General features: G+C 36.6%; 1 protein-coding gene across 1 annotated transcript; it reads right to left on the bottom strand.

The window, feature by feature from the left end:
* Positions 1-1,842: 1,842 nt before the first annotated feature.
* On the bottom strand, positions 1,843-7,827 carry PRL (prolactin). Its single transcript, XM_010122158.2, has 5 exons — positions 7,800-7,827; positions 6,119-6,300; positions 5,597-5,704; positions 3,974-4,153; positions 1,843-2,034 (listed from the first exon to the last, which is right to left on the bottom strand). The coding sequence occupies exons 1-5, from the start codon at positions 7,825-7,827 to the stop codon at positions 1,843-1,845; spliced, it is 690 nt and encodes a 229-aa protein (XP_010120460.1).
* Positions 7,828-14,618: the final 6,791 nt, after the last annotated feature.

Below are 14,618 nucleotides of genomic sequence, written 5' to 3'. Positions count from 1 at the left end.
ACTTGTGATAATTACAAAGGATATTTTTTTCTTTTTTCCTTTTAAAATGCTTTTTTCCCCATTTGAGTTACAACAAAAAAAATAGAATATTATGATCAGATAAAATTCTAGTCTGGGCACTTGCATTTTGTCTGGCAAATTTTACCCATTTTCTTCGTTGACTGTGATGTATGTTGTTAAACTGATGTCGCGTATGCCCCAAGTTTAGTGCCTTTCAGAGCTTATGGAAGATATCTGTTATGACTGTCCAACAAGGAATTTGTTTGCTGTACAGGTGATTTTATATGTATTAAAAATTGGCTTAGTATATACTTATCCAGATAAAGCCTGAGGCAATCAATGATTGAAAACGTGAAGAGATTAAAAGGCCATTACATATTTATATATATATACACATAATTAGAAATGCAAGCATCATTACATCCTTATAGAGATGGCTAAAATGAGACCTTTCTAGCAGTTGATATTATCTAATCTCTTACTTAAATACCTGTTATGGCTGTGCTTATTCTGTTATCGTAATGAGAGGCTTAACCCTTCAAACTCATCTTCTCTGGTGTTTCACTCTTCCTCCAAGCTGGCTTAAGTCTGGAGCAATGCAGCAGGCTTGTCTAGTGGGAAGCCAAACCCATGAGGAGCTGATTTGAATTTAAGCTGCTCTTTGCTGAAGCTGTGTGATGAAGCCAAAGCTGAGGTTTATGGCTTTCAAAGACCGTCTATAGATATGGTCAATGGCTCCAGCTGCTATTTGGATTCTTACTTGCTGTGTATGTCTAAGCTAGATTTTTTCAAAAGTAGTCAATTGTTTTGGTCTCTCCAATTTTCCAGTGTTTAACCTAGTGTTTTGAAATGAGTACCCTAAAAACTGTGAGTCTGACTAAACCCAAAGTGAATGGAGACACTTTGGGTTTAGGACAGCAGACACCTTAGCTCAGCTAGTGCCTTTTTATAGCTTGAAAGTTTTCTGAGCAACTGCAACCACCATATCACTTGTGAGGAATGTGAAGGGTAGGTGGATATGATATGGATGCCCAGCATTTCCTATTGGGACCTACTGAAACCTATTGGTTCCTTTGCTCTCAGATAGTCACCTCAAACATAATGAACCTTCCTTTGGAAATGCTTCTTCTCCAAATAGTCAGTAGAGACATCGATACACCTGAATTTCTGTCCTTAAAATTCCAGATGTGTCTTCTTTCTCTATGGACTACATGGGAAATCAATGGCTATGTTAGCCAGAATGGATTTTTTACCTTTCTCTGCCCTAGTCAGACAGTTTTTGTACAGAGTAAAAGCATCAATCTAAATGGATTGGATTTCAGACCATACTTTTTATTTAGGGTAGTTTAATAGGTGATTAATCTGCTTTTTGATGTCCCTTTTCTTTTTCCCCCCTCTTTGGGAGAGATGGTAAAGAGCAATGGAAGTAAGATATCCTGTTATCAGTAGCTGGAGACTGAAATCCAAAAAGAGAAACTACAGCTAAAGGTATAAATCATACCAGCTTTTTTTTTTTTATTCACTGATACCACTCAGTGCCAGCCGAAAGGATTTAATAACATTTTTATTTGTATCTGCATGATCTGGTTATCACTGAAATGCTACTAGGTGAGATTAGACAGAAAAGTGTATTCTTGTCATGCATGCAATTTATAACATTTTAAAACACCAAGATAAATGGTGCTAATAGTTGCAGCCAGAATTCACGCAAACATGCCTGAAAGTTACCGATGATCCTGATACTTTTCAGTGTGACTTTTCACAAAGTTTGCAACAAAAAGCAGCAAAGCAACAAGAACACCATGATGAATGACTCCAGTAAGTGATTAGGCCAATGAGTACTTAACAATTGCTATCGTGGATTAGGCGGCACTTCAGAAGCTTGAGATAGTTGTCAATTTTGTGGGAATCTCGGCGGAGGCAATGCAGCAGGTTGTAAAAGGCAAAGAGTCTAGAGTCCTCATCAGCGAGTTGCAGGGATGGAAGGCCTTCCCACTGAGAGTAAACTTCATTTCCAATCTCACCAGAATGAACCTAAAGACACAAAATGATACCATGGTAAAGGACTGGGTGTAGAACAGAGCATTTAAAATACTGGCCTTGAGGAATTCTAGTTGCTAGTGTATGGCTTGTAAAGTGTTTCCTGTTATGGTTCCCACTATTCAGTATAATGTTCTATATCTTCATGCATATTTTTAATGAATTTGTCATATTTTTCAGTTTGTTTCCCTAAAATACGTAAAAAGCTTAACTATGTCAGTAGTGTTTTAAGAAAACTTGTGTGTTAACCAATGTCCAGTGGCATCTGACTTTGCAGAGAAATCAAACCTTCCTTCATGCATGGACTCATCAGTGACATCTCTTTTTTTGGCTCACTCCACCTTGAAATCTTTGTTAGCACTTGTTCCTAGAACTTCTTTGTGTGTATCTCCAGCTTTGTCCTGGCTCGTCTCTTACGTGATCTCTCTCATACAGGCAGCTTCAAGAACATGTTACCAGACAAATCTCTCAACAGTACATCTGAAGATGTACCGTCCTCAGATTCCATTAAAAAGAAATAAATGCTGAGCAATATAGCGATCTCTAATGTTAGAAAGCTACGTGTAGGAACTTGTGTAGTGAGTGTCTGAGGTCAAGACTGGCTAAGGTCTCCTTGTTTGAAAGAGACAATCAATAATTTTCTCATGTCACAGAAGTCTACCTCTCATAGCAGGAAGGAAGTCTGTGCCTATTGGTGCTTGTACATCTTCTTATTTCCCACCACTTGTACTGTGTAAAAGCACATCAGAGAGTACCTGTGGAGCCTCTATCACTCAGTTTAAGCAACAGGCAAAAAGAAAGATAGACCTACTGTCATTCAAAACATGGTTTGACACTAATGAATTTGCCAGTCTTGTCTTCAACCTCCTTCTGTAAATAATGTGAATGAGTAGGTGGTGACAGAGTAACTGTAGCAGCACCTGACTTCTGCTGTTATCTTGGATCCTCACCTGCACCCTTTTTACATGTGGGTGTGGGACAGAGGTGTATTTGATTACACTGATAAATCCATTTGTGGCCTGGATGGACTTACGGTTTCTGAGTAAAGAGACACCTAACTGAAAGAGAGATCCGGAGTGATCCAGTGAAAAGTGGTGGATACAGTGATGGTGGCACTCTTAATGCCTTTCTATTGTTCAGAGCCTAAGCAAAAAGCCAGTAAAGTCAGAAGCTCTTGTTAACATCTAGCTCACTGACAGAATGATATATTCAGGGACTAACAGAGGCCTCTTTAAAAATAAACAAGCTAGAGCTGATTTTATTCAGGAAAGCTTTCCATCAGTTACTGATAACAAGGAGCATTTGAGTATGGGTTTTGTCAGACAACAGCCTTGTTGTCCAACCTTGTAAGTGTAGGGCGAACCAAGTCAGAGCCAGAGTTCAGAGGAGTCAGTATGGTGTGAAAAGAGAAATGAAAGATACCATGATTACTTTGCTGTATGCCACATCTTTGCAATAGCCCAGACTTCTGGAACAATTTTAAATACAATATCTGTTTCTGAAAACTATACACAATACCTATATGTATACAGATATGTATAAATAAGCTAAAACATACATATAAACATGTGCATGTGAAAAAAACACAGACGCATCCTTAAAAAAATCAGTATTGCAAGTTCAAAATACTCAAAGATAGAATGACAATTACCAGTTTTGATGATTACACTTTCCCTTGAAGCAGGACTGAGAGTACGCTGGATTATGCTATGCCAGTCACATCACATTGTCTCATCAGAAATTGCAAGACAGCAGAAGAAAAGAAAGCTGAAAGAAGAACGCTAAAAAGTTCTCAGATTCAGCTATCTTGGCTCCCGTTTTTTTTCCTTCACATCTACTGTTTCCTTTCCTGTTCCAGGTAGAGAGGGTCTATCACTGTATGTGTCTTCCTTACAGCAACAGGCTGTAAGGATGGAAAGGACCTAATACTTACCCGCCCAACTATTTTCTCCATTCCTTCTAGAAGTCGTTTGTTTTGTTCTTCAATCTCTACAGCCTTCCAGAGGATGGTGTCTGGAGCTTCTTTGATTCTTTGTACCTCAGAGGCCAGATGGATCAGGGGATCGTTCCAGGAGCGCAGCACTCCTAGTACTAAATTAAGTAGGTCTTCATGCTGCTCGTTGACATTAAGAGAAAACAGTTAAAACAGGAAGGCTAAATGCTGGCAGCATTAGGAGGCATTTAGAGCAATGTCCTCAGAAACAGTGATTTGGGAACTTATTCCAGGACCTGCCACTGAATGTGCCCTATATCCCTGTCTTAGATACCTCTGTGCAATTGCATTTTTGAAGTTTGTAATTGTTGTAATCATGTTTTACAATATTAGCATAGGTAGCTACAGTGTTGTAATGGAAAATATCATTAAACTTTCTCCACATTAAAAACTAGCAAGCACAAGTGTATTTCATCTCTGTGAAAAAAAAAAAAAAACAGAACTCCTTATCTGATTTTTTATGAACATTTAAAAATCCAATTATTTTTTTAAAAAAAGTTTAGTACTGAATGGAAGGTGCACATTATGGTAAACCACTAAATAGCTTTTATTGCCTCTATGTAAGTCATCTGTCCTCCCCTTTGCACAATGGTGCTTCCAGCAATAGCTCTCTGGTTTTAAAATTGTCCTTTCTTGTGGGCAATAAAAATTCTTGAAGGTTATGGTTATGGTAGTATTCAACCATTTCTTCTTTGTTAGATGCATGGGATCTGAACACAACCCAACTTATTATGTACCCAGGGCTGTGAATTCTATTGCTCCCAACAGAATTTCTGAATGACATAGTGAGAAGATGGTGACTGCAAGGATATCACCACCATGAAACTGGTAAAGATTTCTCCCTGGCACACCCCTATTCATACAGCTGTGCTTATTTTTTTTTCTGTAGAGTATTTTCAGATTGTATCTGTGAGCACAGGCTGAACAAGATTACCTTCATCTTCCCTTGATTTTCTTACTATTAAATTGACCTATGTAGCATGGTTCTCTTTACAAGTATTTTGCAATAGAGTCTTTATATTTGGATGATGATGTGACCACTTTTGCCTACTGGTAACAGCAAGAATATCTATTTGGCGTTTGTTTAGTGATGTCAGTGTTTTCAGTTACTGGAAAACTATTTACCTCTGCCTACATACAGTATTCACTATATAGCCAATGTATTTTTATGTTTCTTGATACAATAATTATCTCTAAGATAAGATAATGTTCAAAGGTTGTAGTGTTCTCAGTGCTGGACAAGTGTGGTAACTGGCATTGCTTCATGAGGTTGTATTGTAGTAGGAAATAAGATGCAATGACTGAATGTAACATACAGGAAAAGGAAGGGAAGATGAAAGTTACCAGCACTTACATATTCTGTATAGTCTGTAACTTAGTATCAGCAAATGTTAAATCAACTTTTCTTGGCTTTTTGGTGCTTTCCTTTTCCTGGCTTTTTTATTCCAATGGAGCTGATTTCCTTCCTTCTCTGTTTGCTACCTTTCTGTTCCTTAACCCTCTCTCTTCCCCCCCCTCTCCCTGCTGTATCTCACACTGAATGACATTAGAAACAGGACTTACATGAATCTGCTGAGCTTGCTCCTTATCTTCAGGAGTGGTTAAGGAGGAAGTGTGGCAGCCATTAACAGCTTTTGCAATAAAACCCCGGCCCTGAGCATAGCGTTCATCCTGCAGATCAGCAAGGCCAGGCATTATTGAAACAGATAAGCAAGAAGAGCTTCAATTCAAACACTGTATTAACTAATTGTTGTTCCATTGCTTTTATCACTGCTTTTGTGCTGTAAAGGTCAAAAGTTTCTGGTGAGTCTTTAGAGTAGTGAAACTAGCACCCAGCAAACACAAACCTGGCCCACAGATCAGGGATGATGGGAAAATGGTATCTTTTAATAGAAGTGTTGGGGATCTTAGCAATGGTCAGCACTATACACAGATTTGGTCACCATTGGGAGTATCACTGTCTGTGCAGCAGTCATATTTGTTTACTTCTTGAAGAATTTAATATACTAACATATGTTTGTGCTTAAGAAGTATTAAATTGCATTTTTATATGTTCTTGCTCTTAGGAAAAGGCAGAGTACTTACAAATTCATTGAATATTTCTGAAGAGAGGAAGTGGATGTAGTGTGAAAGTTTAACTGCCCGGTCAAAGAGTTCCCCAAGGGAAACTTGGCAATTGACAGATCCATTGGGGCAGATTGGCAAGGAAGTCACTCCTTCCTTTGTCAGGAGCATGTTGGACACCACAAAGACCATCAGCAACAAACCTGTTCGGGTTTAAAACAAACCAAAATGGAATCACATTGACTTGTATGTGCATTTTGAAGTAGCTGTCAAAGCCAGATTTAACTAGTAGGGGTGGTTTTGGCTGCACTGTCGCGTGTCTCAGAGTACCCCTTGTGCTATGGAGGAGGGAAGCACTGTAGTTCTGTTATCCTTTCTCCCCTGCATCATCCTGACTGTATAGCAGAGCCTGCTACAGAGTTTGAGGAGATGAGGTAACCTGTGTTGCAATGTACACTGTATTCTGAAGTCTCTTTACTGTTGTGCCTGAATTTATTACACAGTGATACATGGAAGAAAAAATAAAATCAAACTTCTTCACAGTGTAAATATAAATACATAATTACATTTGCACAGTTATAGAAGTTGGGAAAATAGATTGGTCTTTTTTTTTTTTTTTCCCTTCCTCCTCCTCCTCCCACAGGTCATTTTATTTTTTGCAAACATGTGGAGTTTAAATTAATTTTGTGGGAGGGTGGTTAGGTCACTCTCTTAAGGTTTTTATTGTCCTGAGAGTTCCTTCAGAAGATTTCCAGCAGCTGTGCTGCTTTGCTGTTTAGAGTTTAACCCTAAATTGCCTGCTGCTAAGAAATCAGAGGGAACATTTGACTTTTCTCCTGATCTTCTGAAACTGATATAGAGGACTTCTCATTATCTAAACCACACAATCTCATCTGCTTAAAACTTTTAATATTAACTTAACAGAGTCAAGTTTTCTATTCAGTGAAATAAAATATGCACAGAAAAACAATGGAAAAAATATGAAGCAAATATTTGGTAAATGAACATACTTTTTCAAAAAACACCATTCTGTGCTCTAAGAGTTTTAGTTCTGGAAATTGGCCTACTACCAGCATTGGTTTGCTAGACTTATTTTAAGTGCTAAATTAAAATAAGTGTACTCCATAAATCAGCAGAGCTGTCCCTAATCATATGATTAGTTTCTGTCTAGCTCTGAATTCAAGAAAAATATATTTACACAATACTGAAGTAAGCCTTCTTCCTCCTCCATGAACAAGGCACATACTTCATGCTGCAGTTAGGAAAGTACTCTGGGAAGAATAATAAGAACACCTTAGACTTGGATTAGAAGGTTGAAGATGGTTATGAAAACATTAACTTCAAAATTGCTACATCACTTCTAGACTTGCGGATAATGACTTTTAGTCATTGCCTTGTGAGTGGTATAGCAAAGCAGTCTGGATCCAATCTTTCATATGCAGGTGTCGCATCCTTCAGGCCAATTTTCTGTGATGCTGCTCAATGCAAAGGTAGCCTTAGGCGTCAAAAGACTGAGTAAAAAAGGAATCAAGCAGCCTTCTAATTCCAAGCTTTGGACACTAAACATTTGAGGTGGAGGCTGGAAGACTGGGTGGCTGGAAGACCTCAGTTTCTAGAGCTGTTGCATTTCAGTTACTTCCTAATTCAATTTAAATTTAAAGAAATGAAAACCTTATCACTAAGTGAATGGCAAAAGTCTTACCTTTTAGTGAAGCTCCCTTGTTGCTCATGGTAAGGATCCTGTATGATGACTTGCTCTACCAGAAAGAAGTCTCAATACTTGCTCTTATTCTCTGCACATGCCACTTTTATATACGCCATCCAGGGTCCATTTTGCATACATTCAGCAGGTGGTGGAGTTTACCTCGATAATTACAAACATCAAATTGCCTTTCTTCCACATTCATATTCAGTATTTTTGGAGGTTTTTTTTTTTTAATTTTTAGCTGTGAGAGGGAATTTAATTAACAAGTTCATCTGTGGGATCTTAAGTATGGTTGGATGAAGAAGTGCCAAAAATTTGCCCTGAATGAGGTGTAAATGCCATCGATCCTGGAAAGCTCCAATTGTCAATTCTGAGACAGGTATTCTCAATGTTTCTAACCTGCTGTTCTTTCTTCCCACAACTGTCTTCTTGACTTTTCTTGTTTCTTCAGCCATCCAAGCTTTCTTATGTTAAAATTCTGGCTGTTTGTAGGAAGCAAACAATATTTTACAATGTCCACAGTGAGAGAAACAACATAAATTTTACTGAAATTTATCCAGAGAAAGGGAATGGAGGCTCCTGGAAAGACACGTCACTACCTGTAAATTTATAGATACGACATTCTGGGTATATAGCTCCATACAGTTAAAAAAATATTATACAGCACAAATCATGATATAACTAATCCTCAGTCTGAGAGATGTTTAGAGAAATAACGGTGGTTCTTATGTTAAAAAAAGCAATAATTTGCAACAATCGAAGAGGAAGAAGTTATATGTTTACTGTTTAATCACAAATGTTTCATGAATAAGTGAGCATTATTAAAAAAAATAAAAATCATGAAGTTGTTTTTTATACTTCAAAACTCTCTGCGTAGAAGATGTGCACTCTCACCGTACGCAAAACGTATGCTGTCGTAATCAGTGGGATTTGTTTCCAGATTTGGTGTGGTAACCTACAAACTGGCCTCAGCAGATTGGCCCTGTTTTCTTGCTGTGTGAGGCTCATCTGTATGAATATGTTAGCAAATGTGTAATCTCTCATCTGTTTCTCAGGTCCATTTACCCATGAAAAGACTTTCCAAATTAGATTATTATAATGAATAAGGCATACAGTGTTAATGAATTTTCTTGCCTTTAGACAACCTGTTCCGTACTTGTGGAACAGGTATGTATGTAACCCTGAATCCTTTGTTATTTCATCATTATGGACATGATTCTTGAAGCAATGATAAACAAGGGAGAAGAAAGGTAGAGCATTTAGGGGGTAAACCATGGAAGGTATCCCTTGGGAAGCAATAAAAGGAGATATTTCAGCAATAAACCAGAACCAGTAGCAAGTGGTCTACATCTGCTAAGTTCTAGGATGATTGCAAGAATGGTTTATTCTGCTTAGAGGCTGGATCTTGTTTGGAAATCGAGGCCCTGCTGAGCAAATGAAGCAGTTGTTGCCTGCAGCAGGGAAAAGTGGCAATCTGATGAAGGCAGTAAAATTAGAATAGGGTCACAGCCTAAACTCTAGAATGGATGGTAGAAAAACAGCTGTCTTCTAAACCACGGGCTCATGGCTTATGATCTTGATCCAATTCAGCTTCATTTGAAAATCTTCCCTGATAAGATTACAGGGGAGCTTGAAAAATCCTGGTATCTTATAACATTAGAAGAGCCTTGTGAATGAAAGGAATGAACACTTCTCAACCCATCGTTTGCTGGAAAGACTAGTCTGCTTTTTACTAGTCTGCTTTTCCTGGCATTTTGAGGGGTTGGTAGTGATGCCAATATAAGGCATACAGTTAATTAATACTACGGCTAGATAACAAAGGAAGACATTCACAAAGGCAGCAGGTAAACTCCCTACACTCCCTTTACCACTATTGGAGAGGGAAGCTCCTCTCAGACCTGACAGCATCAGCTAAAATCAGGAGGGTCCTCATATGGCTTACCTTTGAGAAGAGCCTGTCTCTTGATTTATAAAGGTAGACAAGCACCTTAAATGTAGATCATAGGAAAGAGTGGTTTATGTGAAACCATTGCATGATGTTTTAATTAAAGCATTCTACCACTAAATAATATACTTTGCTTTTCTGTTGCATCTTTCATCCTGAAATCCTCAAATACTTTACAAACATGAATGGATTAAAAATGTCAGCATGTAAGAATTATAGGCAGAAAGAGAGAAGAAATTCTCTATCAAGTAGATAAATATAAAGGTAAAGTTCTTTTATCAGATGTGAGAACTGATGTAGAGGTTAAAAGATGTTTATTTGTGGCTGAAAAGGAAGTCTTTGGGAAAAAAAAACAAACCCAAATTAATGATTCTCAGACCTACATTTTAAGTGAAGACCATCTTTTCTTTGTAGTACCATGAAGAAAACAAAGGTGAGAGAAGAGGAAGGAGAGGAAAAGTTGCAATAACCAGAAATAAATAGGTCCATGTATTAATTTTCTTTTATAAATTAAGAATGGAGTTTTATTTATAAGTTGAAAAAAACTTGAAAGTAATTGAAAATGCTCCCCTCTGCCTTTTGAAAGTGGCCTGGGCTTATATCCTCCAACGAAGTAAGATGGAACTTGGCATCCTATCTTCTCTGACTGTTCCCTGAACCTTGGTAAAGGAAGCTGATCCTAGCTCCTAGTAGCCTCCTAATTCTGACAGTAGCTCAGGCCAGCACTGTAAATAGCTGGACAGTTATCAGTACTGAGGGCAGAGCTCCTGGAATAGCCTGAGGAACTACAAAGCACAGCTGTCATTAGCAGTATGTTTCCATCTCTCTTTGTCTTTCACTTTTGCCTTAGGAATTTAATTGAATTAATGTATATTTTTTTTTTATTATCACATTCCTTTTCTCTTCAATAACTCTTCTGGAAGTAAAATTAGTAGATTGTTGCCACCCAGTGTAAACAATATGCCAAAAGAAGGACTTACTATATGCAGACTTTATTATATAGCTTTTAGCTCACTGCTCATGCTTCGTAGGCTTTACGTGTGACATATCAATATTACAGAAAACAGCATTTAGTGCTCTTTTCTCAACAATCTTATCTTTCCACCTCATATTAGGTTGCAGACTACGAGTTAGACTGTCACATTTTGATTAATAACTATTGATCAGTGCTGGAAAATTGAATATTCCTATTCCATTTTATTTTATTTAAAGATTTTGTGATATGCAAAGTGTTGTGTCTGATTGATAGCTACCACAGAGGAATGAAAAATCTTTTCTAACAGAATAGTTCTTTGCAGAATACTTATTTTAAGTAGGTGAATCGAAGACTGGATAATATCACTTGATTTTGCCTTTTACTTACCTGGAAGGATCTGCATTTAGTAACAGATCTTTAGCTAATGCAGTAGTTTGAAATGCCAAATTTTTGGCTCTGTTTTTAAAAGATAATCCCCAAGTTATGTATGCAGATAATTGAGCATGCAAAACTGAATGTGCAGAAAAATATTCCTATATGTGATCTGATTTTCTGACTCTTCCGATACACAATGAAACCAAAAGTTTTATGTGTTCCTGTTTTGCATATATAAGTTGCAGTCATAATACTGGAAATGTAGTTGGTCTTTTCTTCTTTTTATATAATAGTTTACAAAGTTATCTACTCAACTTCATTTAATCGTTGGCTCTGGAAAGAAGCAAAGCTATTTAATTCAGATCAAAACCAAATCCTCAGAGCACTTTAAAATTTCAAACATGTGGAAAATATATTTTGAGAAGGAACATAAACATACTATTCAATCTAGATGGTTTCAAATGACAAACATTTTGTCTTTTCTCATTACTCCCTATAATCTCCATGAAACTTGTGTGCAAAATTCAAGTTATTTTCTAAGATTCTGTAAAACAAGGGCTCTTCCTATCCGTCTTCATCATATAGGGAACAGGAGAATTTAAAAAGCGTTCTCTCCAAATGTTTATCTCAGGAAAAACAGCAAAATGGAGATTGAGTACTTTCTTAGCGCGATCTCTGCATGAAGGTTGGTAAAAAATAGATAAGAACATAAGGGAAAATTATTCCATATGGAGAAAAAAAAAAGTTGAAAATCTTTGGGAGATTTTCAGTTTACTTTTAATTTAAGTTTAAGTACCAGTGTGGCTTCATACAATATCAGAAGTAGACATAAAAATAAAATGGCAGAACAGGTTTCAAAAATCATTTATCGACATTGCCTCTACGATGACGTATGCCCAAGTGCACCACGAAATATTAAGTGTGAATCCCCAGTAGAATTCCAGGTAACGATAGCAAAAAAACCATGGGAATTTGCAAAGAATGGAGTAAAAGCTAGCTAGTGTATATTGGTCCTGATACTTGAAGTCGTTTGAAGCGTGTGGCTCTGTGTTCACTAATGCCATATCTGTGTATTATCAAATAACCTGGCAGTATAAATTTGATCTGGATCACACATAACTGCATTATGGCACTTCAGTTGAATTATCGAGAGACCACTTTACAGTACTTATCCTGGCTTGATACTTGATACCAGATTTATCTGACTAGTGGAGGTTGGATGATAATGATCTGACATCTGCTAGGACAAAGATATCCTACAAAACTTCTTTGTATAAATGTGAAGTGGCAGAGTAAGTCTGTGCTAGTTCAGCATTTCATGTTATGTGGCTGCAATATCATTTATCCTACACCTTAAATCCAATTTTCCTTTTTCAAAACTTGAAAACCAGTGATTTTAAAAGTAAAGAAAAATAAGAGGAATCTCCACCCTCCAAAAAACTTTTATAATAGATTCCTGGGAGCATTGCTGTGCAGTTGAGGATTTGAGCAGTTGTGATTGATAGCTTCTTCTGTCTATCCAATTTGAGTCTTATTCTACTTCTGAGATGGTAGAATTACATACTGGGCCATAGTTGGCCTGATGACCTGATTTCCAAAGCTGTATGTTACAGTTCAGTCCAAATGGATTATTACAAGATAATATACAGTTTCTGCTATAAAAACATCACTGAAATGCTCTGTCTTAGCTACAGGAAGAAGTATGGTTGATTTTGAGGGCATATTGAACACCATAATTCCAAAGTCGGAAGACCTAGTGATTTAAAGAGTTTGTATGTTTTTAACTTATTTTCCCATACACTTGCTTTTATCTCTGATTTAGTTCCCTTGACCATGTTCTGCTACAGTCAGTAAGTTATTCTCCATAAAATCCTGATTTCAGATGATCGTTTTTCAGGATAAAATAGAATGAGTTTCAAGAATTTACTTAGGGTAGGCATACCATAGTGGAACTTACTAGTGAACTGGGTAATTATTGATATTGTTCTAAGTAATATATTTGTGTAACACACTTTTAATAGAAGATAATAAACAGTAAAAATCCATCAGAAGGCTGCAATTTTCCTGCTAACAAGTGGAGAATAGGAGAAATAGGAACCTGGTTTAAATATTTGCATATTTTTAATTCTCTGGATAAATGCATCACTGGAAAAACATTTTCGTAAGTGCTTTGTGGAGCTAGAATCTGTAAAAGTTAAGAGGATTTTTTTTTTTTTAAATTACAAATACACTGAAAAGAGCACTGAAGTGTGCACAGAGATTTTGAGCACATTTCAATAGCTAAGTATTTCCAGGGGTTGTGGTAAATATGTTTCTGTTTTAGCATGCAGTGTTTGATTTTCCTAATGGATAGTATCCTGAAATGGCAAATGCAGATTTTGTCCTGTTTTTTAGAAAAAGTGCATCTTCCTGAAAAATGCGTTTTTCCTTCTTCTGTGAAATACTCTTTGGTCAGATAATTTCTAACATGTTCATGAGGATTGAATGGAGAGGAAAAGGTAAATAGAACATTTTTTGGGGGATGTCGTATGAGCTGAAAGCCGAAAAGCAGGGAGAGATCAGTGCTGACATTCTTGCTTCTTTGGGAGGATCTCACTTTTAGTTATGCACTTATCAGAGGGAGAAATGCATATTGCTGCTCAAATATGCAGCAATAATTCTCCATTTCATAATGGGCTAGAAGTGATACTGAAACAATGTGACCTCTACTTAATTATCTTTAAGGAAGCAATCAATGTGAGAAGTTTCTCTTACTGATTCCAAAACCCAACATATTTTCTTCTCTTCATTTGTTTGTTACTATCTCTAAACCTAATATATAAATAAAAATAAATAATTGAAAATACTGAAGGATGAGGTGTATGTGGTATCTCCTGACCCATAGGGAATTTGGAACCTCAAATCTTGTTTAGGATCTCAGAACTATTTTTCCAATCTACCATGTTTTGTAGATATTTTAATTAAACTTGTCATATTTATTGACCCAAGGCTAGAAATTAATATTGGCACAGTTTTTGAAAACATGAGAAATTGCTTTAGTAAAATGCATTCACCTCCTTACTAAAGTTAAAATGTTTTCTTTGGGGAAAAAATGTGAAAGGAGTTATTGTGTATCTATATATTCTGTGCTATTTAAAAGAAATGTATGTTACAAGGTGAAAAATGTGTGGAAACGCATACAGATACATACGGTAGGCACAGTCTATGGTATTGTTCTGTGCAGAGGTTGTCAGCTATCCCAGAGTATCTGGTAGGATTCTTTTATACCTTAAATGCTTACAAATAATAGCTACATTGGACATCAAATACTATAAGAAAAGAAGAAAAAAATTATTATTAATAAGAATTAAAACAACTGAAAAGTTTGAAGGAAACATTTATAAACAGAAATAGAAAAAACTATAATCAAGAAAATCTTTTGGTAGCAAACATTACTAACCACTCCTTACAAGGTCAAATACATTAAATTGCACATCTGCAGCACATTTGTATGTTTAAAAATTCATTAAAAAATATTGAA

This window comes from Chlamydotis macqueenii, chromosome 2 (genome assembly GCF_036417535.1).
Source record: "Chlamydotis macqueenii isolate bChlMac1 chromosome 2, bChlMac1.mat, whole genome shotgun sequence".
Lineage (NCBI taxonomy): Eukaryota > Metazoa > Chordata > Aves > Otidiformes > Otididae > Chlamydotis > Chlamydotis macqueenii.
This window is presented reverse-complemented; position numbering and strand designations above follow the sequence as displayed.

Bases quoted from the DNA above. Each gene is read 5' to 3' on its own strand.
- PRL (XM_010122158.2), bottom strand. From the start codon at position 7,827: ATGAGCAACAAGGGAGCTTCACTAAAAG. The intron at 6,301-7,799 runs GTAAGACTTTTG...AAACCCGAACAG, and splicing joins CAAGGGAGCTTCACTAAAAG to GTTTGTTGCTGATGGTCTTT. The intron at 2,035-3,973 runs GTAAGTATTAGG...TTGTGTCTTTAG, and splicing joins TGGAGAAAATAGTTGGGCGG to GTTCATTCTGGTGAGATTGG.